At 46.6% G+C, this 23809-nt stretch overlaps 1 protein-coding gene across 1 annotated transcript in view; it reads left to right on the forward strand.

Moving 5' to 3' along the window:
* Positions 1–23258, forward strand: part of LOC138447859 (lysosomal alpha-mannosidase-like) — a 564797-nt gene extending 541539 nt beyond the window's left edge. Inside the window, exons 23-24 of the mRNA XM_069604298.1 lie at positions 20831–20933; positions 21494–23258. Coding sequence (XP_069460399.1) covers positions 20831–20933; positions 21494–21621 — 231 coding nt within the window. The 3' untranslated portion in view covers positions 21622–23258. The remainder of the gene's footprint in view (positions 1–20830; positions 20934–21493) is intronic.
* The last annotated feature ends 551 nt before the right edge of the window (positions 23259–23809 follow it).

Consider the following 23809-nt stretch of genomic DNA (forward strand, 5'->3'; position numbering starts at 1 on the left):
AAAGAATATTAGACAATTCTTTAGTAAAGCCCCACTTATTTTCAGACAGCGGTGAGCGCTTAACGTAGATGGCACTCTAATAATTTGTTTTAAAAGGGAGAGAAAAGCAGAGTATGAATTGAAACAGATCCCAACACTTTTACAAGAACACAACAAGAGGGGAAGGCAAAGTAAAACCGTGAAGTTAGAGTTCAGTAGGCCGGACCCACTTGAGGATCAGAACGAAATGTGTCCAAAGTCACACGATTGCAGTGCACAAAAGTCTTGAAAAGGTTCAAAAAGAGTTGGACCAAAGAAAGGGACTAGTTAGAAGGTCAAGGCGGCCAGCCCAGTCCAGAAGGTTAAGGGATTATTATTACCTTGTAGCAATCTTTAGAAAGGGAGGCCTGGCGGACACGGTACCTTAAAGTGATGAGAATACTCCAGCGGGGACAGTTGTTCCTGGCAGCGGATGCAAGTCGGTGCTTCGTCCGGGGGAAGAGAGGATCTCTTCGGGGAGGAAGACAGAAGTCTGTTGCACTGCCAGGTAAGAAACCAGCCGCGGAGTTCTCAGGTAAAAGGAGCGGTCCTTTTATTCGCGGTCCAGTGGTAAGTGGCTATCCGGTTGCCCGGGTGCTTGGCACGGGCAATTCGACCACAAGACGTGCTGGGATGCGAAGAAAAGAAGGTAAACTGGTTGTGCCCACCAGTCGGGGGAAGAAGCCTCTCCAGCCGGGAGATCTTCTGTCGTCGGGAAGTGGTGAGTCGGTTCCGCAGGTCTCTACCGGTGGTGTCATCGTGGTAGGTCGGTGTTATGATCCCTGCTTCCAAGGGGTCAGGACTTGCCCCACGACCTTGGAAGCAGGCCCATGACTCTGATCCCAGGAACCAGCCAGTCCCTATAGGGACCCTCTGGACCTTGTCCTGGCGCCAGTGGCGCCAGGCTCATGAGGGTGACTGGTCCCGGCACAGGAAGCGCCGGGCTCATATTAGATTAGAGTGCTTGGTGGACCTACATGTAGCAGACCATGCTGCTTACTTACCAGCTAACTGGTCTCCTGATCCTTCTCTGCCTGGAACTACTTTTTCTGTCTGGGTGGAGCAAGAGCCACTCCCTGGAAGCAGAACACAGGAACTCTTCTAGAAATCTGGAACTCTTTTCTTACCTGGGTGGGGCCGTGGAAGGAGACGCCTAAGCACTACAGAAGGCTATTTAAACCACACCCGATTGGTTTCACGTGCTTCGCGTTATTCTGCATCTGCAGCAGGACGCTCACCGTGTCAGCTCCAGGAAACCTCCAGCTCCAGATCCTGTGAACACGAAATAACCTGCTGGAATCCAATCTTCAGTCTTCTTCAGTCTTCTGCAGCTCCTGCAAAACAAGGGCACAGGTTAGGCTAAAGTAAAGGCAGCAAATCTACTTACCTAATCCAACGGCAGCATCCAAGGCGCCTTTTTCTGCCTTTCTCTTCCGGCATCCGACATCTGCAAAGAGAAAGAACATCGGTCAGTAATATTCAACTACAAGTTCTGCTTACCTGTGTTACGCCTTTTCCAACTCAGCTCGCGCTGCATTCCGGCACCTGCAAGGCAAGATACATCGGTTAGTAACGCTTAGTTACAAGACTTCTTACCCGTCGCTCGCCAATCTGTTCGCGCTGCACATCAGCACCTGCAAAGACAAAAGAGACATTACGGAGCATTCTCCAGCGCTAGTGCAGTCTTTCTACTTACGTGCTATTAGAAGGATAATCTTCATCGTCACAGCATCTGAAAAAGGAAAGACATAGACTTTACAGACTTAAGACTTTTGAAGGAGAAGAGAACAATGCAAAAGGAACTTTAATACTTACAAGGCACGCTCGTGCATTAACGGCGTCTTCGCTCTCAGCAAATCCTCTGCTATCAAGAGGCAGAGCTCGCATCCAGTGAAGCAACTGGATCCAGCGCCCCTGCACAAGACGCAGGATGGAGAGCCCGGCATTTACCTATATAAGGTAAGCGCAATATCAACCCAGTTCCACGGGGAAAGAAAGGGCGAGAGGGGCTAGGAACTTTCCGAATCTTCCAAACACTAATACCTTGGTTTACCCTTGCAGACATCTCACTCTTCAGCTTAAACTGTCGGTGGGAAGGGGGCCCAGTCCGGGAGCAAAACGAACCCTGCGCCTAACACTGAAGACAGTATCCACGCCAGATCAAGACCGGCGCCTCCGGGGGAATCAGGTGAGCGTTACAGAACGCGAAGCCTTACCACAAAATTCCCGCCCAGGCGCAATGGAAACCTCAGACACAGACCAGTTGGCCCAATTACTCGGGGAGTTGAGGGCGGAAGTACACGCTGCACGTCAGGAAACAAATGCCCTAAGGAGGGAGTTAGTGGTCTCCAAAGAGCGAACAGACGATTTGGCTAGACAATTGCTGCAAGCCCAAGCAGGACAAATTCCTCTACCAACCCCAAGTGGGGGCCACGCTCCTCCAGCTTCCTCGAATCCAGTACAAATCAATCTACCAGGAAATATACCTTTGGCTCCGCCCGAACGCTTTTCAGGTGATTCAAAAAGGTTTGCTGTGTTCTTCAATCAATGTCGCTTGCACTTTTTGTGCAGACCCGCCGCTTTTCCAACGGACCAGGCTAAAGTGGCCTTCGTGCTCTCTTATCTCACTGGCAGTGCCGCAGATTGGTCTGTTCCTTTAGTGTCTCAAGATGACCCCATTCTCCATAACTTCCAGGACTTTCAAGCCAGTATGGAGAAACTGTTCGCAAGGCACTATCAGGGACAGGCCTTGGACAATGAACTTCTTTCGCTACGACAGGGCAATCAAGATCTTCTGACTTATATTGCATCATTTAACAGACTAGTGGTGGAAACCAGATGGCCGGAGGATAAGAGGATCACACTGTTTTACAGAGGTCTGCGTGGGGAATTAAAAGACGTTCTGGCTCAAGTGGTAAATCCTCCACAAGACTGTTCCGAATATATCGATCTGGTAGTGCAATTGGATCATCGACTTCAGAATCGGAAAGCCGATCGATCCAGATTTGAAACCCGACTTTTTTCAAGGCCACAAAGTTCTACGAAAGGAACTGATTCCGTGGAACCCATGCAAATAGGGGGTGTAAAAGGACCTTTAACCCAAAAGGAGAGGGAAAGGAGGAGACAACTGCAATTATGCCTCTATTGCGGAAACTCAGGGCACTTTCTTCGAGATTGTCCAGTGAAGCCCAAGAAGAAGATAGTAGGGGCGTCTGATAAAGGTACCGAGAATTCTGAGCCGGGAAACGACCTCGCCCGGCAAGTGTAGAGGTCCGCTTGCCGAGCGTTAAAACCAGTTCTTTGACCTCGCATTTCATCATGCCCATGGTCCTCGTGAGTCCTGAACAACCTAATCGTATGCATGCCATTAAAGCATACATTGACAGTGGCGCAATCGGGAATTACTTGGACTGTGAGCTGGCCGCCAGGATGAATCTGTCTCTTTGTCCAAAGACGGTGAAAGACGTCATTACCACCGTGGATGGGACGGAAATAGCTTCCGGACCCGTAACTCACACCACCATGGAAGTAACGTTAGTAAGCCAAGATGGGCATCAAGAGAAGATCATGTTTGATGTGATCAAGGCCCCTCAGTTTCAAGTCATCTTGGGAGTTCCTTGGTTGGAGAAACACAATCCTCAAATTGATTGGCGAGCAAAGACAATACGGTTTCCAGAATGCGCTTCTACCTGCTACCCTCAGCTCTCCACCAAACTAGCTGCAACTGTTTCTGAGAGTCCGCAACTGCCTCCTGAATACCAGGAATTCCAAGATGTCTTTCGGAAAGACCAAGCTAATTCTTTGCCTCCTCACAGATCATACGACTGTCAGATAGACCTGATTCCCGGATCCACTCCTCCGTGCAGTCAGATTTATGCCCTTACTGAACCTGAAAATCTCCACCTAAGGCAATATTTGGACCAGTACCTGGCTAACGGATTCATCCGTCCTTCGAAGTCCCCGGCCTCCTCAGCTCTGTTCTTCGTGCCAAAAAAGGAGGGAGACTTAAGAACGTGTATAGACTACCGTGCCCTGAACCAGATTACAATTAAGAACAGGTATCCATTGCCATTGATCCCAGAACTACTTGACCAAGTCAAAAACGCCTGCATATATACTAAGTTAGACCTCAGAGGAGCCTACCATTTGGTGCGAATAAAGGAGGGCGATGAATGGAAGACGGCCTTTCGTACCAAGTATGGACTGTTCGAGTATCAAGTGATGCCCTTCGGGTTGTGTAACGCACCGGCCGCATTCCAGTTCTTTATGAATGACGTGCTCCGTGAACTCATTGATGTGTGTGTAGTTGTATACATTGACGACATTCTGGTTTATTCGTCCTCTGAGGCAGAACACTCAAAACATGTAACCGCAGTACTGGAGAGGCTCCGCAAACACAAACTTTTTGCAAAATTAGAGAAGTGCGTCTTTCATGTTACGGAGGTCGAATTTCTGGGATTTATTTTGTCACCTAACGGAGTTCACATGGACTCGAGGAAAGTAGATGCAATAATCAAGTGGCCCTCACCATCATCTGTAAAAGGGGTTCAAAGTATGTTGGGCTTCGCCAACTTCTATCGCAGGTTTATTCCAGACTTTTCTCGGGTAGTCCAACCCATTACAGCTCTCCTCAGAAAAAACAAACGTTTTGAATGGTCTACCGAGGCAGAACAAGCCTTTCAGGAGCTAAAGACTAAATTTACCTCAGCCCCGATTTTAAAACATCCCCGCCCGGAACTACCTTACATCGTCGAGACCGATGCCTCCAGCCTTGCTATGGGAGCAGTGCTTTCACAAAGAGATCCAGAAACCAACCAGTTGCACCCCGTGGCGTTTTGGTCTCGTAAATTATCAGCCCCAGAAATCAATTACACCATTACCGACAAGGAACTGTTGGCTATTAAGTCCGCCTTTAAGGCCTGGCGGCATTATCTCTTAGGAGCCCGACACACAGTCACTGTCATTACTGACCATCGTAATCTACAGTATCTTAAATCAGCCAAAGCTCAATCCTCCAGACAACTTCGCTGGGCATTATTTTTTGCCGAATTTGATTTTATAATCACCTACCGACCAGGCAATAAGAATGGTAAAGCGGATGCCCTCTCTCGAATCGGAGTAGAGGAACACATGGTTAACCCTGAGCTCGTACCTATTATTCCTGAACAAAGAATCCTGGGTTTGATCAGCATGCAATCCATTGAAGAAATTGAAAACCAGGTTAAACAACTTGTAACTCCAACGGACATACAAAAATGGCAGCTTCGGGGGGAAGACTTCACAGTAAAGAACGACTTATTATACTTCAAGGAACGACTTTATCTACCCTGTACCAGCTTACAAAATCAAGTCATCTCTTGTTATCACGACTCCTTAATGGAAGGACACCCGGGTATGGCCAAGACCTCGGAAAAGGTCAAGCGTCACTTTTGGTGGCCATCTTGGAGAAAAGACATCAGAAACTTTGTCATGTCCTGTGGAGTGTGCGCCCAGAACAAGAGTCCTAAGGAAAAACCAGCAGGCCTCTTACAACCACTTGAAATCCCACCTCATCCCTGGCATACCCTTTCCATGGACTTTATCACCGATTTACCTCCCTGTTCCGGAAACAATACAATCCTGGTAATCGTAGACTTATTTTCAAAAATGGCACATTTCATCCCACTAATGGGGTTACCGTCAGCAGCAATCCTGGCTCGAGAATTTCTTGAAAACATTGTTCGGTTGCACGGCTTTCCTTCAGTTTTAATCTCAGACAGAGGAAGTCAATTCATCTCCCACTTCTGGCGGAGTTGCTGTCGGTTAGCTCGAATTGATGTGAGGCTTTCCACCAGTCACCACCCACAAACCGATGGTCAGACCGAAAGGACCAATCAGACTTTGGAACAGTACCTACGCTGCATGCTGCAACAGACAGGAGGAACTTGGAAGGACATCCTTTGGATAGCCGAGTACGCTTACAATAACTCAGTCCACTCTGGAACCGGAAAGACCCTGTTTTTTCTTTTGTATGGTAATCATCCTCGAACCTCTAACCTGGATCCACCTCAGGATCTTGGAACACCAGCAGTTGACCACCTACATTCAACCATCACCCAAGCCTTCAAGGAAGCTACTAGCCACCTTCAAAGGGCCAAGGAACAATACAAGAAAGGGGCAGATCAACATCGAAAGGAAGCCCCTCAATACCAAATTGGAGATCAAGTCTGGTTATCTACCAAATATTTACCCCTAAAGGGACCACGCACCTTTAACCCAAGATACCTGGGACCCTACTCTGTTACTGCCATAATAAATCCCGTAGCGGTCAAGTTGGATTTACCCCCTCGCATGAAAATGCACCCAGTCTTCCATGTCTCACTACTAAAACCAGTTCAACCGGAAACCCGATTGACTAAATCTCCTGAACCTATCCTAGTTGACGGAGAACTTGAGTTTGAAATCAAAAATATCCTGGATTCCAAGATCTCCAAATCAAAACTACACTACCTGATTGACTGGAAAGGCTACGGCCCCCAAGAAAGATCTTGGGAACCTGCAGAACATGTACACGCACCCCGACTAATCAAGAAATTTCATCGGACATTTCCTAACAGACCAAGACCTCCGGAGAAGTCAACCTTGGGAGGGGCCTTGAGGGGGGGTGCTGTCATGATCCCTGCTTCCAAGGGGTCAGGACTTGCCCCACGACCTTGGAAGCAGGCCCATGACTCTGATCCCAGGAACCAGCCAGTCCCTATAGGGACCCTCTGGACCTTGTCCTGGCGCCAGTGGCGCCAGGCTCATGAGGGTGACTGGTCCCGGCACAGGAAGCGCCGGGCTCATATTAGATAAGAGTGCTTGGTGGACCTACCTGTAGCAGACCATGCTGCTTACTTACCAGCTAACTGGTCTCCTGATCCTTCTCTGCCTGGAACTACTTTTTCTGTCTGGGTGGAGCAAGAGCCACTCCCTGGAAGCAGAACACAGGAACTCTTCTAGAAATCTGGAACTCTTTTCTTACCTGGGTGGGGCCGTGGAAGGAGACGCCTAAGCACTACAGAAGGCTATTTAAACCACACCCGATTGGTTTCACGTGCTTCGCGTTATTCTGCATCTGCAGCAGGACGCTCACCGTGTCAGCTCCAGGAAACCTCCAGCTCCAGATCCTGTGAACACGAAATAACCTGCTGGAATCCAATCTTCAGTCTTCTTCAGTCTTCTGCAGCTCCTGCAAAACAAAGGCACAGGTTAGGCTAAAGTAAAGGCAGCAAATCTACTTACCTAATCCAACGGCAGCATCCAAGGCGCCTTTTTCTGCCTTTCTCTTCCGGCATCCGACATCTGCAAAGAGAAAGAACATCGGTCAGTAATATTCAACTACAAGTTCTGCTTACCTGTGTTACGCCTTTTCCAACTCAGCTCGCGCTGCATTCCGGCACCTGCAAGGCAAGATACATCGGTTAGTAACGCTTAGTTACAAGACTTCTTACCCGTCGCTCGCCAATCTGTTCGCGCTGCACATCAGCACCTGCAAAGACAAAAGAGACATTACGGAGCATTCTCCAGCGCTAGTGCAGTCTTTCTACTTACGTGCCATTAGAAGGATAATCTTCATCGTCACAGCATCTGAAAAAGGAAAGACATAGACTTTACAGACTTAAGACTTTTGAAGGAGAAGAGAACAATGCAAAAGGAACTTTAATACTTACAAGGCACGCTCGTGCATTAACGGCGTCTTCGCTCTCAGCAAATCCTCTGCTATCAAGAGGCAGAGCTCGCATCCAGTGAAGCAACTGGATCCAGCGCCCCTGCACAAGACGCAGGATGGAGAGCCCGGCATTTACCTATATAAGGTAAGCGCAATATCAACCCAGTTCCACGGGGAAAGAAAGGGCGAGAGGGGCTAGGAACTTTCCGAATCTTCCAAACACTAATACCTTGGTTTACCCTTGCAGACATCTCACTCTTCAGCTTAAATTGTCGGTGGGAAGGGGGCCCAGTCCGGGAGCAAAACGAACCCTGCGCCTAACACTGAAGACAGTATCCACGCCAGATCAAGACCGGCGCCTCCGGGGGAACCAGGTGAGCGTTACAGTCGGCTCAGCTTCTCCCTCGTCGGATTCTCAGGTCCTGTGGCGACTTCTGAAGTTCCAGTCCCCAAAGCCCTGCTTTTATGCTGCACACCCCCATTCACTCCGCCTAGCTGTCAAACATGCTAAGTGGTGAGCCGGCCGGCTCACCACTTGGGCCAATCACACAAGAGTGCGACTTGAGTTACCAAGATAACTTAGTCCAGGGTGCCTAAACCCCCTCCCACACCCCCTGTGGTACCCAGACAGAGTGGCACCACTTTTGGAGGTTTCTGTGGAGAAGCCCGCCAAAAAGTGGAACTAAGGGCTCGACTTGGGTTGGAGTCACAGAAGAGAACACAAACGCCATTTTAGAATCGAGTCCTGGCAAAAAATACCAACCGGCGAATTAATATTAAATAAAATAAATAAACCCACGGTATGTTTGAGGCTATGAGAATTAAATAATTAAAGTTGGTAGCCTCGAACAATGGGAACATCCCATAGGGATATATTCGCGGTCGAATATAAAAAGTAGTATCCACTGCCACCAGCCAAAACTCGATCAGGGGGGGCGGAGAAGTGCCCCTTCGACTAACAGACCCTGGGGAAATTGAATTGCCCCAACCAGTACGTCCACAATATGATGGTTTGTACTGGTTTCTGTTCATAATTTGGCACTAGTAAAGCCAATGGTGACTTTACATGCCCTGGGAGACAGTAGTCAGTCCCAGGGTATGGAGTCTATGGTGGGGTGTCACTATGACACCCCTGTGTTACTGCACGGAGGGTGCTGTGTAACACACCTAGGAAAAACACATGAGACCCTATGGAGTAAAGGACCCCATAGCCTATAAAACACATTAACAGTCAAAGGAACACCATAAATCATGTCCAAGAGTGGGAGAAAAAGAGTCTCACTCTTGGCAGGAGAAAAAAACAAACTCCAGAAATCCAGCAAAGCTGCTGGGGGACTCACTAGGTTAGGAAATTCAGCCTAAAGAGAGAATTCTCCCTAACGTACATACAGAATTTTCAAGACGCGTGGGTACTCGAGACTCATGAATCTTGGGGGGAAATCTATACCTGTGTTCTACCATATATTGGCCACGGACTGCCAGAGCCGGTACAGAAACAGCTCAAGAAATTGGTAGGAATCGAGGCTAAACCTTGGTCAGAAATACAGCTGACCATCGCACACTATTGCAGGCTATTGCAAGAAAAGAATCGCAAAAAAGAAGCTGCACGAAAGGGCGAAGAGGCCAAACTGGTGCAGAAGAAATTGTCAAAATATGCTCTTGAGGGAGCCATGATAACTAGCACAGCTGAATCGAGCATGCAGCAGGTCAATAATCCACAACACAGTAATCAGGGCAATACAGGGTTTTACCGCAGGGGAAGAGGATGGCAGAGTAATCAGGGAGGTTTCCAGAATAATCAAGGAGGTTTCCAAAACATGCAAAATGGCAATCAAGATTTGTCAAATGGGCAAATGATCGACCACCGCCAGTATGTTGGTTGTGTGGGATGACAGGGCATTTAGCGCGCACATGCAGAAATCAAGACATGATGCAAAACAGTCAAGGTATAGGAGCAGGCGTGGCAAATCCACCCGCCTTCGTACAACAGGGAGTTGCACAGAATCACACAGTGCAACAACAAGCGCCAGGAGCACAACCAGGCTTGCAACCTCAGAATATGGTGAGTTTTCCACAAGGGCAGTCCTTACAGTCACTGTTGCAATTGTCACAAACGATGAGCGCAGGGCAGACCGTGAACCCTGGAATGGGAAGTAACACTGGGAATGGGGGAAATCCATCAGCACACGGTGGTCCCAAACTATATATGGACTAGGACAGCTCACTTGGAGCCCTGATGTGTTCTATCCTATCAGTGACACCAGACCCTCACCGGGAAACTAGGGTGGATGTCGTTATTGGGGATAAAGAATATTCCTTTTTAGTTGACACGGGCGCAACACATGTGAAGGGACGTTTTCCTTGTCTGGCGATGCCATAAATACTCAGGGTTTCACAGGAGCTACAAGTCGTGTTCCCTTCACAAACTAACTTCCAGTCTCTTTAGGAGAATGTGAGATGAATGTGCCTGTATTATATTCACGACAGACCCCAGTAAACATTTTGGTTCGAAATCTAATGACAAAGTTAAATATGACAATCTCTTCATGGAGGAGGGCATAGTATGTTCAACTCCAGGAATGCACTATTCAAACATATGCGAAGTGATTAGAGCATGCGCAGGAAACACAGCTATGAGACACACAAATATTTGCCTATGGAGTACGTGTGCTAATGGCTTTTGTCCTGCAGACAAAATCATGAGAACCCCAGATGAATTTTTATTCAGGCCAAGAATACCTATGCACGAGGAAAAGGGACAAGTATTTCCCTTGATACACACAGCTGCACTGCGAGGGAAAAATGGCCTTGATTAGTTATGACGAAGGCCGACAATGGTGCACAGTAATCGCCATTGAAGAAGGATACCGATGGACTGACGTCACTGATGACGATCTGCTTGAAGAGCAAGCAGATATGGAAGAGACCATAGTGGAGGTGAGTCTCACTTTTTGGATGAGAATGATCAAAAGGGAAGTGCCTCAGAGAATGATGTTGGCACGAAACCGTCCTGAATATTTTGATGCCATGCCCAAGTGCCTGTCTCATTGTGGACCACAGGCCCCTATGACGTAGGCTTATTGAAAGGGGTCAGAGAAGTGAAAATTAAGCTAAAACGAGGCGCAATTTTACCCAAAGCATGACCATATCACATGTCCAGAGAGGCAGATGAAGGGAATTTTAAGACCATTTCTGCTATGATGGAGCAAGGCATCTTAGTGACATCAGAGTCACCATGTAATACGTCAGTGTACCATGTGAAAAAAAAGTAAAGGAGTGTCTTAGAGGCTAGTTCAAGATCTGAGGCCGATAAATTATATTTGTGAGGCCGAATTCCCTTTAGTCCCTAACCCAGCTACACTCCTATATAATATACCTGTTGAGGCAAAATATTTAACGGTGATTGACTTGAAAAATGCATTTTATTCAAATCCTATTGCACCGTGACTCACAAGATCTGACGTCATTCACATTCAGACAGATGCGTCTGAAAGCACAAGTCTGCCCCAGGGTTACTGTGAGTCTCCTATCTTTAACAGAGTCCTGCAGATGAACCTAAGCAATATTGCATTGGAAAGTGTTTTCCTGCAATATGTGGATGACATGACATCTTAATTTGCAGCATGACAGAGGAGGTATGCGGGTATGATTCTGTTCAGCTATTGACTATACTGGCTGAGAAAGGATATAAGTTTGACAAAGAGAAGTTACAATATTGTCAACAAGAAGTGCTGTACATAGGCCAGCGGATCTCGCATGAGGGAAAAAGTGACCCCAGAAAGGGCTGAAGCCATACTGAACAAGGCTAAGCCACACAGATAAAACAGATGCAGAGCTTCTTAGGCCTGTGCAACTATGTCAGGGCATGGGTCTTAGACTATAGCTCTTACACCAAGCCTTTGCTTCAGGCTTTTAAGAAGGCCCAAGTGACGAAAGAAAAAATTGAATGGTCTGAAACCATGGAGGAAGGATTTGCTGAACTCAAAAAAGCTATTTGCATGGCACTAGTTTTAGGAATTCACAACTATGAGGAGGGATTTTACCTGTTTTCACCCACGAATTACAGCGTTATGACGGCAGTGCTCACATGGAGAACCACATTGGGGTACAAGCCCCTGGCATATTAGTGGGAATTTTAACCCGGTGATGAAAGGCCATTTCCTATGCGAACAAAGTTTGGCTGTCGCAGCGTTCGCCATTGAATAAGCTACTACCGTTGTAATGGGATGCTCAATGACGTTGTACGTCGAGCTCTCGCTATTTGCTATTCTAGAGAAACCAAAGGACACACTGACATCTCAGAGCTTCTGCTTATGAAGTGATCATATTGAATCTATCGATTAAGGTAGTCCGATGTAAGATAGTGAACCCAGCTATGTTTATAGCAGAGCAAGTCACTGAAGGAGAACCAATACATAACTGCAAACTATGAAGAATTCTATGATGAAATTCCCAGGGTAAAAGAAAATGCTTTGGTGGAAGGAGAAAGTGTCTTTATTGACGGTTCTTCGAGGATCGATCAAAACGATGGACAAAGATATACAGGCGTCGCTGTAATGAAACGCACCGCAAATGGAGAATTTCGAGTACTCCTTATTGCACGAATACCATCTCATTATTCAGCACAGGCTGCAGAATTATTGGCGTTGATACTCGCCATTGAGAATCACGCAGACCAGGAAGTAACGGTGTACATTGTCTCCGCCTATGTGACGTCAACAGTGCATGCAGGCTTGGTGCGCTGGAAAAGGAGGGATACCTCCGAGCGGATGACACGCCAGTACAGCACTCAGCCTTATTGGACAGGCTGATTAAGGCATTACAGCTGATTAAGGCACTACGGCATAGCAGTCTTGAAATGCGCCGCCCACACGAAAGGGACAGATTTTAAATCAAGCATTTTATATCAAGCAGCAGACACAGAAGCCAAATGTATGGCATCCAAGAGTGAGACGATCATGGAATTGGAAGTCACCCATACCAATGAGAGAATGATGGTTGCACGGACTACACCTGAAAGCTATAACAATCTAAGGCAAACTGTCATGGGTACCAGGCAGGTAGTCTGGGCGAGGTGGGTGGAGGCTTGACAGGCCTGGCATAGGCACACAAAAAACCCATAGCAGATATCATCTTTTAATTTCTTTCTGGTGTTTGTAGTAACTTCCTGGTTCACTTCCTGTTGCCAAACAGGAAGTGTATGACAATTCATGAGCTCTCTAGTGTTTGGGTGTGGCTGGCTATATAAGTCACACCCAAGATTTTCCCAGTGCTTCGTGTTGCTTACTGTGTGCTGCATCAGCAACACACTCGCCATGCTCCGGATCAACCTGCTTCTGCTTACCTGCTCCAGATCATCCTGTTTCTGCTTACCTGCTCCGGATCATCCTGCTTCTGCTTACCTGCTCCAGATCATCCCACGTGCTTTCTCCACGCTGCAGCTTTCTCCGGTCAAGAGGGGAATCCTACACCTGCACCTATAAGCACAATGAAGAACTGCGTTAGCGCGCGCACTTCAATAATGCTGCGGATACTCACCGAATCTTCCCGCTACGCTGGAATCCAGGTCCGCGCTCAAAATCCTGCAAAAGAAAGAAGAGACATTATTCATTGCGCTCGCTCCAATAACGCAGAGACCTTCTTCACTGCGCTCTCTCCAATAACGCAGTGCATACTTACCAAAGCCTCTGTGCATACTTACCAGACCGAGTCTTCAGAAGCGCTGAACCAAGACTCAAGGTGCTAGCACTCTATAATCCACTCCTGCAAGGGAAAGGAGAGACATTACCAGGTGCGCTCGAAACCTATGACGCAGTGCATACATACCAGTGGCTGACTTCTACACGCAGCGCTACTCGCCCAAAAATACCTTGGCAAAATAAAGACAATACGGACAATTCCGGACACTCAACAACCACCGCGCAACCGTTATGAGATCAGATAATGGGGCTCGCTTTGTAAATGAGATTTTTGAACGGATTAGCTTACTGCTTGGTATAAAACAAAAGTTCTCGTTGGCATATTATCCACAAGGTAACGGGCTCTGTGACAAGCGCAACGGCTTATTGAAGGAAAGAATAGCCAAGTTGAAGCTTACTCTAAGAAAGGGATGGTTGCACTGCCTTCCTTTGGCACTGTATGCACTCGAGACCAACCCAGTTCCGACCATCATCTTACACCCCACGAGATAGCCACAGGAAGAATTTGCACTCCCCTGGCACCCCGAGATAGAGCTAGATGTGATGCCCAGTCAACAGGAGAAATCTTGGGGTCTGAAATGCAAAATTGCATGACATCTTGCCTTACTGTAATTTCAGACCAGCTGCAGCGACGACGAAAAGGGTGCAGGGCAGCACGGAACACAGGAGATACTACTACAGGCAGAGCACAAGGACTTTGTGTACCATCCGTTTTCCCTGTAGATATGTTGACGTCCTCCCCTTCAGAGATCTAGCTAATGCTACACAGATGGACATGCTCTTGCATGGAATTGTGATGCAAGTGGAACTCTCCAACCATCAGCAGAACTATTTGGGAAGATTTTAGACTTTCTGCCGATGGACAGATCGAGAGAGCATTGCCAGAAATGTCCTTTCGTATTTTCTATTTGACAAAGACAATATGTCTTCGGGAATGAAGCAGATCAGGGGCACAGACTGGAAGCTGACATACTTTGAACATGCACAGTAAAAAGAGACTTGCTAAATTATTGCTTGATATTGACACCTCCCATAGCCGAGTAAAAGAACTATATCCTGAGAAAACAGACAATTCATTATTCACAAGAATTCATTTCGGATTCTTTGTTGTGAAACGCACAACAAAGAATCCGAAAGACAATATTCATTAAAGGAGTATAGTAAAAGTTAACATTTTGGCGAATGATCAAGATGGGGATCCAGAGCAGCAACCTTGTCCTCCCACAGGAGGAAAGAAGTCCACTTTTCTCTGGAAGTAAATGCTGCCGCCTGACATTCAGGGGCATAATGTATATATCATATTCATCATTTGTTTTATTGTCATTAACAATCAGAACTGCATTTTTATTTGTGCACAAAGCGTTCTTATTCCAATGCACCCACCTAATGTATGCTTGAAACCCACGAAAATACCCAGACCTTACATAGGCATTCCAGTCCCTAGAAGATCTGATGGTGGAATGAATGAACTTGAGATGGATGTGATTAGCAATGACACACACACACTTGTGGTGCCAGATGAATCGAAAAGCCGGAGACAGGGTCGGCAAAGCATGAATGTGACAAGATTACTGACAACCACATGCATGCAAACACGGAATGCAAACGCAACAGGCCTAGTGTCAATGACTGCAGAACCACAATTCAAAGCCTCGGAGAAGAAGATACTGCTTACTATGGGATATATCACTACAAGAAAAGTAAAGAGCCAAATGAAGGAAGCAGACATAGTGGAAAGACTAGAGGAGCTGAGGAAGAAACCCACAGAGACAGCAGTGACAAACATGTATGTTCCAGTAAAAGGGACAAGTACAAGTTCCACAGTACAGCCATACACGGACCAATATCAGGGTGGATGAGATGGGCATTTATAACCAGCAGGAAAAAGATGATTTAGAGCAAGGAAAGAACTGCCAGACATTTGTCTACTCAAATGGCACAGATGAGGCCTGCACCATGGACCAAGATACATGAGAATCCTCCAGCAAGAAGGAGCCATACAGATGCATTCAGGGGTGTAGTGATAGCAAACTACATGAAAACCGTAAGAATCAACAGAAGCATGCATGGAGACGACAGTGAACTAAACGATTACTTGGACAGCACAGCACATTTGGGAAACATTTGGTACCAGTTCATGAAAGAAGTTGGAAGACGAAACTCAGAAGGGGAATGCTTTGTTTGTGCACTCCTACCATACAGCATGGGGAAGTCCAAGATCTTTGTAGCTTTAGAAATTGATGTCCAAACAGCACACTGTCTTTCACACGTAGCCATGTGGAAGACCAGAGGCCAGTTCATGGGTTGTGATGCCTCCCTAATATGGGCAACTGAAACAGCCTGTCCCGATGAAGATGATTATGTTCAAGACATAAAGACAAGAAACAGAGCTCATACTAGGAATCACGTGATCAGGTACGAGAAGCCTGGAGTTAAAGGAGCTGAAATTAGATGGGAAGTAAATCAGAGGCTAAATGTCCAAGGAAAAACTCCAGAAGAGGCTAAAAGTTGGAAGAACAGAAGCCAAATGCAGATTTGGGGAACACTGCTTTCACCAGACTTAATTTGTAGAGCCTAGATGGTCACTGGTCGTTACCAAGGCACCATGGACATCGTACAGAATGGATGCAAGCCATTATGGCCATAGCTTGCAAAACTACTGACATGGGTCGAAGACCGAGGAGGAATCTTGCAGATAGTGCCACTGGAGAGCCCAAAGTTCTGCTTCAGGAATAATGGCACTAGAAAAATGGGAGAGAATCAGAACTGTGAATGGGTTTTTGATGCCCCAGGAATGGTGCATGGAACTGCAGTAATTATGGCTCATTATTGGGCATGTGGATCCAAAGCATACATCAGACTGCCGATAAACTGGGGAAGTATATGCACCATAGTGAACGTCCACGTTCCAGCTGTGGTGATCCTGAAAAGTGACCTGAATATTGAGTTTTCAGCAGATGCTCACCTGAGGAAAAGGAGATCTGTGGAACTGATGACTCGATTGAAAAGGGAAAATTACTTCTATGCCAAATCTGAAGAAGCCTTTCATGCAATCCCATATATACACAAGCTGTTTAGCCTCACCTCATCAGTGTTCGCGACAATTTTCATGCCGAGATTCCAAGTTGGAGCAAATACTAAATGGTTACAGATAACCAGATGGGAGTTATTGCAGACCATCAACACGACAATAAAATGATTCAATGCAATCAAAGAAGAGTTAAGAGCCATCCGACTGATGACTCTCCAGAACAGATATGTCCACAGGATCACAGCTATGGATGAAGGAGTTTTTGCGAAATTCAGAGAATCATGTTGCACATTTATACCATCTCACGATGAGGAAAATGGAACAGAAGTCATAGGTATGCTGACAAAACTGCAGAACCAGATGATTGGCGAGACAGGCAAAGTTGATGGTGACAGCTGGTTTGGAGCACTATTCTCATGGGTCCCGCAATGGATGGCAGATGCCTTCAAGTTCCTGGGAGCCCTGCTAGTGATATTGCCAGGATTTTGTGTTGTCAAGATAATAATCTCTCAGTGCCAGAAAACTGCGAAAAACGCCATAGGGATGAAGATCATGATTGATGTCAAGCCAGGATGGAAGTCCAAAGACCTGACTGATGAAGAAATAAGAGACTTTGTGAAGGCCAGCAATCACGCACCAGAAGGAACAACGTTTCTCTACCCCAGGAAACATCGAAACAATGTGGGAAGATGGGTTTACTGCAGCCCAAATGGACAATGCCAACTAATGACATGGAATAAAGACGAACATGTAAAGACAGCAGGAAACCTGAAAGGAGTAATAAAAATATGGACTCCAAAGAGACATTTCTTCAGACCGTCATGTATAGATCCAGAAGATGAAGAAGGAATGAACCCAGGCGATGAAGTGAAGATGAATACAGAAGAACCGAGTAAGATGAATCCAAGGACGGAAGTGAACGTGGTCGATGAATCGCCAGAGGGTGGGGTGTAGAGGAGGTCCCAAGTAAAGCCTGCACTCCAGTCGCCCATTTTGAAGTACCAGGAACGTTCTCACTGAGATATGACGTATGATGAGCAAATAAACCAGCAGAGAGCCACAGTAGGGCTCTGCCCAGTACCCATTAGAAGAATATCACATATCGACGTACCAATACCAAGAAAACCATGGACAGTAAGGTACCCATTGATCCAACCTTACCAACAAATGAAATGAAATGAAGATCGTCTGAGTACAGTTCCTGAAGAAACCAAAAAGGTCTTAATGGAAGACGAATGGTGACGTCACAAGGGCCTGGACTGACTTGCAGATAGAAGAAATGACAACCAGAGAATGATGCAAAGAGACGAAACACCATGAATAAGGATATTGTGAACCTAAAGTGAAAGGACAATGTCGAAATGCAAAGAAGTTTAAAGCTGTAAGCAAGATGAAGATATTCGACCAGTTTACAAATGTAAATATGCTTGGAACCGCAAGCAGGCTAAGAAAACAGTGCGGCTTGCTATGCTTAGTAGAAGAGTAGTGCTCAAAGCGCCATTCTACATAATCTTCCTCAAACGAAGCACAGTATTAGAAGTATATTTCTCCTTTGCACAAGAAGCGGAATCAGCCCAGGCTACTAAAGGCCACACGAGAAAGCTTCATATTTAGCAAAAACGAGAAGAGATGGCTGAAACGAAACTCAGCAGAGGAAAGTCGTGCCATGAAAGCCAAGATCATACCAATAGAAGAGGCGAGCAGTAGCTACATTTAATTGAAAATAAGAACAGAATATCCTGCCTCTGAAAGGTCGAGATAAGAAGGCGAAGGCAGATGAAACGAAAATCAAATACACAAATTAAGAGGAAAGAGACAAATTCACGGTGTCAGAATCGCATGACCAGCCGAGCAAGAAGAAGCAAAGGTTCACACCTACGCTTGGCACCTGACCAGGCAGAGATATCAGAACTTTTCCAGACAGAAGATGCAGTCTCGAGGCCAACCACAGTGAAATAATTGACACATGGCTACTAAAGTGATGATTGATTGTAACCATAATCGGAGGAAGGCCGGGTAACTGAGGGGCACCCCGCCCCTCGCCGACCATTCTGTGCGCTGCTAAGCGAAATGGAAAAGTATGCATGGGGCTGATGCCAACCCAATCACAATGGACCAAATAATCTATGGTCCAATAGAGGACGTTGTACTTTTAGTGACGTCTACAGTAGTCATTTTTGGAGGAAGGGCTTAGATGCCCACCTGACAGTGTTTACCCAATCCCCTCACTCCGTTACCATATACAAATATAGTACCTATAGTAAAGTTACCTTTTCCTAACCAATAGAATTGCATGTTAACTTTTGAGTGTTCCACGTCCATGATGACGAGTTTTGAGTATAAATGTTACAACTTGTATGAAGTTCGTTGAAGTTGAAGCGAGAAGGACGATTGCATCACTGCTGATATCCTTAACTCCCTGTTTTTTGTGCTTTTCATTAAACGGACTCCGTTTGCCAGACCATTGAGTTGTCCTTATTGATTGAGTTGGAGTAATAAATCTGCAACCCCATCCATTTCATGGGTGCAGCTATCTTGTTTTAAAGTCCTTCTGAGCAAACCTCGGCTCTATGGGCCGGCAGGGGATCTCGGAGTACACAGGGATGGCGGGGGTGGTAGGTTTGGATATTCAGAGATGTTGTGGGTGGTAGGTTTGGATATTCAGAGATGGTGTGGGATGCACGTTTCGATATTCAGTGTCATGGAGATGGTGTGGAGGGTAGGTTTGGCCATTCAGTGTCAGGGAGATGGTGTGGGTGGTAGGTTTGGATATTCAATGTCATGGAGATGGTGTGGGAGGTAGGTTTGGATATTCAGCGTCATGGGGATGGTGTGGGAGGCAGGTTTGGATATTCAGTGTCATGGAGATGGTGTGGAAGGTAGGTTTGGATATTCAGAGATGGTGTGGGTGGTAGGTGTGGATTTTCAGTGTCACTGGGATGGTGTGGGAGGTATGTTTGGATATTCAGTGTCATGGGGATGGTGTGGGAGGTAGCTTTGGATATTCAGAGATGGCGTGAAAGGCAGATTTGGATATTCAGTGTCATGGAGATGGTGTGGGAGGTAGGTTTGGATATCAGTGTCATGGTATGGGAGGTAGGTTTGGATATTCAGCGTCACAGGGATGGTGTGGGAGGCAGGTTTGGATATTCAGTGTCATGGAGATGGTGTGGGAGGCAGGTTTGGACATTGTGTCGTGGAGATGGTGTGGGAGGCAGGTCTGGCTATTCAGTGTCATGGAGATGTTGTGGGAGGTAGGTTTGGATATTGTGTCATGGAGATGGTGTGGGAGGTAGGTTTCTTTGATATTCAGTGTCATGGGGATGTTGTGGAGGGTAGGTTTGGATATTTAGTGTCATAGGGATGGTGTGGGAGGTAGGTTTGGATATTGGTGTGGGTGGTAGGTTTGGATATTCAGTGTCTTGGAGATGGTGTGGGAGGTAGGTTTGGATATACAGTGTCATGGAGATGGTGTGGGAGGCAGGTTTTGATATTTAGTGTCATGGGGATGTTGTGGAGGGTAGGTTTGGATATTTATTGTCATGGGGATGGTGTGGGTGGTAGGTTTGGATATTCAGTGTCTTGGAGATGGTGTGGGAGGTAGGTTTGGATATTCAGTGTCATGGAGATGGTGTGGGAGGTAGGTTTGGATATTCAGTGTCATGGAGATGGTGTGGGAGGTAGGTTTTGATATTCAGTGTCTTGGGGATGTTGTGGGAGTTAGGTTTGGATATTTAGTGTCATGGTGATGGTGTGGGTGGTAGGTTTGGATATTGGTGTGGGTGGTAGGTTTGGATATTCAGTGTTTTTGAGATGGTGTGGGGGTAGGTTTGGATATTCAGTGTCTTGGAGATGGTGCGGGAGGTAGGTTTGGATATTCAGTGTCTTGGAGATGGTGTGGAAGGTAGGTTTGGATATTCAGTGTCATGGAAATGGTGTGGGAGGTAGGTTTGGATATTCTGAGATGGTGTGGAAGGTAGGTTTGGATATTCAGTGTCATGGAGATGGTGTGGGAGGTAGGTTTGGATATTCAGGGATGTGTTTAGATAAGCCTGTTTTCTTATGGTGCAGATAAACTGTGAAATGGTATGTTTACAATTATTTGTTTGACAAGATAGTTTACCAATGTTCTTTTTTGTTGTTATAAAAAAAATACAAATCAAATTGGGGTCGGACAAAGTGCATTTCTTTCTGATGCTCCAACGTTCACCCAACATTGTGCCCTTCAGTTGTCTAAGATTTGAGGTCCTGACTCCCTCTCTGAACGTCATGATCCACCAAATTCTTTGATGTATCTCAGGTATGTAAATTCTGTGAGAAATGGATTAATGCTCTTCTACCCCTACCCCCTTCTCAACCCTCCCCTCCTCTATCACCCATTCTCCATCCTAGGGTCTCTTTTCGGCCTTCACCATCACAACCCTTCAGGAAATGACTCTAGGGGCCAACCACGTCAAGCAGTCCATGGAACGCCTGCGATGGAGTCCAAGGGGAGGTAAGATGTACAAGGAGGTGCCAATCCATAATACGGATGCCCTCAAAAGGGGGATGACCTTATGCAACACAAACACTACATGACGACGTGTCACCCTTGCAGTTCTGACACTACGTGATCTGGGGAGATGCCATCCTTTCAATACTTGCAGTAGATGATGTGAAAAGTGTCCTCTTTACACCTCCCCACCATCGTCCAGTATACAGGGCGATGGGAGATACTGACACTATAAGTTTAGGGGAGCCGGCATCCTTCCAGTACTGACACCACAGTACAGTACTTTGGCGTATGGTAAGGGCATCACTTGTGGGTGAGTTGCTAGAAGATACTGCTGTGAATAAGGTGGCGGGGCAAGGGACTGTATAATGGTGCGATCGCCTGCCCCATTAGGCTAATGATGGGTGTCAGTCTTGTGTCAGGCACTCTGTTCTCTAGGCTCTCCAATCAGAGACTGGTCATCTCTAGCGTGGGTCAGTCTCTTGCACAGATCTGGGGTCTCTGACCTGCTGACAGATGGTAGGGAATGTTGAGTAAGCCAATGCATGTTCCTTTTTCTCTAGCTCCAGGTAGAACATTCCAGAAGCCAGCTGTGGACCTGGACCCCACAGCGGTCACCCTGCAGCCCATGGAGATTAAGACATTTCTTGCCACGGTGAAATACACAAATACTGACACCAATCGCCTATAGCCTTCGGCGCACGCAAGCCTTCACCGCATGGGATGCTGTGTGCTGGAACCACTGTTGCGGACATAACCACCTGCTGTACTGTCTGAACCAAAAATGAAAACTGCACTGTGTATATGTTCTCTCTGCAGAGTAAAGTGATTTGCTGTAGATTCTCTCTCTCTCTGCAGCTGGAGTGCAGAAACTGTTAATTGGAGCCAAATGCCTTTTACCTTTTGTGTGCCTCTTGCTCTAGTCCCTAAAGTGTCATATAATTGCATGGGTTGGCCCCTTGGTAAGGTAGATTCTATCGTGTGACTCTGTGGGGGGGCGGTACTTTTTTTGTAGCCATGATTTGGGGCAGAGGTGAACAGTCAATGGGGAAGGCCACCGTCCTTGTACAAAACACTGGAACGGACCAGGCAGACTCTTCATTCAATGATTGTTCACGTTACATGGCCTATTGGAAAGACTGTGCAAAGAAGAGTAGCGCCAAGGCATCACTGACTTACTTCTGGGGTATGGATGTTCCGATCCTGCCACTGTTTTAATCTGTGATGTAGGCTTGGTTCTTAACTCCTCCCCCACCCGCCCCAACACAGAGCATTATAGTGGGCAATGGCTATCCTACTTTTCAAAATCCAACTGTCTGTTCGGACATGCGAATTGTGTGCGCAGGGTGGAGCTGTATTGCCTGGTCTTTCTGTGAGCTTTTATTCAGTATTTTTGGAGCACAGACCTAGCTTCAGAAGGTAGTGGCGTGCTGGGCATAGAGTCGGGGAGGGAGTGGTATATGCGCCTCTTTAGCACAGCAGACATGGAATCCATGAACTAATAGTTTGCAGCCATTATCCGCACTGTCCACAAGGTCTCCCTTGCGCCCTCACCAAGAGCCCTCCGATCTATGTACAATACCCCTTCCGGGATGTACTCATCTGGGCCTAGTATTTCTCTGGATATGGGTGCAGTGCCCATGACGGGCTGGGTGCAGATCACATCCCCTTTAATCACCCAGAGATCTCAGTTCCCCTTCTTTTGCACCACCCTGAGCAGACTGTTACTGCTTCACATGAGCAAAGATTTACATTACATGCAAGGGAAGGCACTGGAGGACCAATTAACGTCCTCAATGGCTCGTATTGATGCAGTAAAGCAAGGAGCCTTTCTGCCTCAACGGTGCTACAAACGTGTGCCTTTTATCTGTTTCAAAGGTATGACATGTTTATGCCAGCTGCTTTCTGTCTGGTGCTCACCTTGCCAGGCCTTTTCCCACTCGGGACAACACTGACCCAGCTTCTCATCACCTCCCTGCCCAGGAGCAAACACAACACTCCATCTCCCGGGGCAGAGGTGGGCATTAGTGCCATTTTACTGGTACGTGGAACTCCACCACTGCTGCCACCTGTGTAATGAGGTTTCTGTGGAGGTCAGGTGCCACTTTTGGGGGAGCCTGCAAACCACCCTCTCGAAAAACAAGCACAACAGCATGTATCTACATTTCAAGTCTCCAACTTCTTTCCCAATGCTTTAAATGTCACAACTTTAGCACATGTTTGAGTTGCTTGTGTGTACCTTTCCTGCCATTTTGCATTCTCTCTGCACTATTCAAGGGGATTTGCTGGGGTTGCCGTCCATTTGAATAAACACAGAATGTTTTCAAATTTGACTTTTTTTTTTTATCATGTTTCGGATGTTGAGTGGGTCCTTCAGGGATCTGGTGTAATTCTCCAATTAGAGGCAGCCAAAAATAGAAAAGCCTTCCACCACTAAGAAGAACTTGCATGTTTTTTAAAAGTGAAAATGTCTTTTGAAAAAGTCTTCCCTCCCATGTGTGTGGTAGGAGATTATAGGGCAGGTGGGGGCTCCAAAGCAGTCTTCGGCTTCTTTTCGTCTTGGTGGTGAGAGTAGCAGCAGCTGTCGCCCAATGAGAAGCTCCCCTAGAGGAAAAAAGGGCAATGGCATCAGTTTGAGACAAAACCTTAAGTTCATGAGGCTACATGCAGCAAATCTAAATAGGGAGATTCAACAAATCTTTGACATAGGAGCAAAGCGAAAGCATTGATATATTTTTTTTTTTAAAAAAGACTTTTGTTCTAATTTCAACCGTGCTAAGGGTGTGGATGTCAACATCCTGTGTCAGCTCGCCAGGATGTGGCCAGCCACATCTTTGCAGCAACTGCTATATTTGTAGATGTGGCACTTAAGCCGCAAT

Source organism: Ambystoma mexicanum, chromosome 3q, assembly GCF_040938575.1.
Source record: "Ambystoma mexicanum isolate Mex_15411 chromosome 3q, UKY_AmexF1_1, whole genome shotgun sequence".
In the NCBI taxonomy this organism is placed as follows: domain Eukaryota; kingdom Metazoa; phylum Chordata; class Amphibia; order Caudata; family Ambystomatidae; genus Ambystoma; species Ambystoma mexicanum.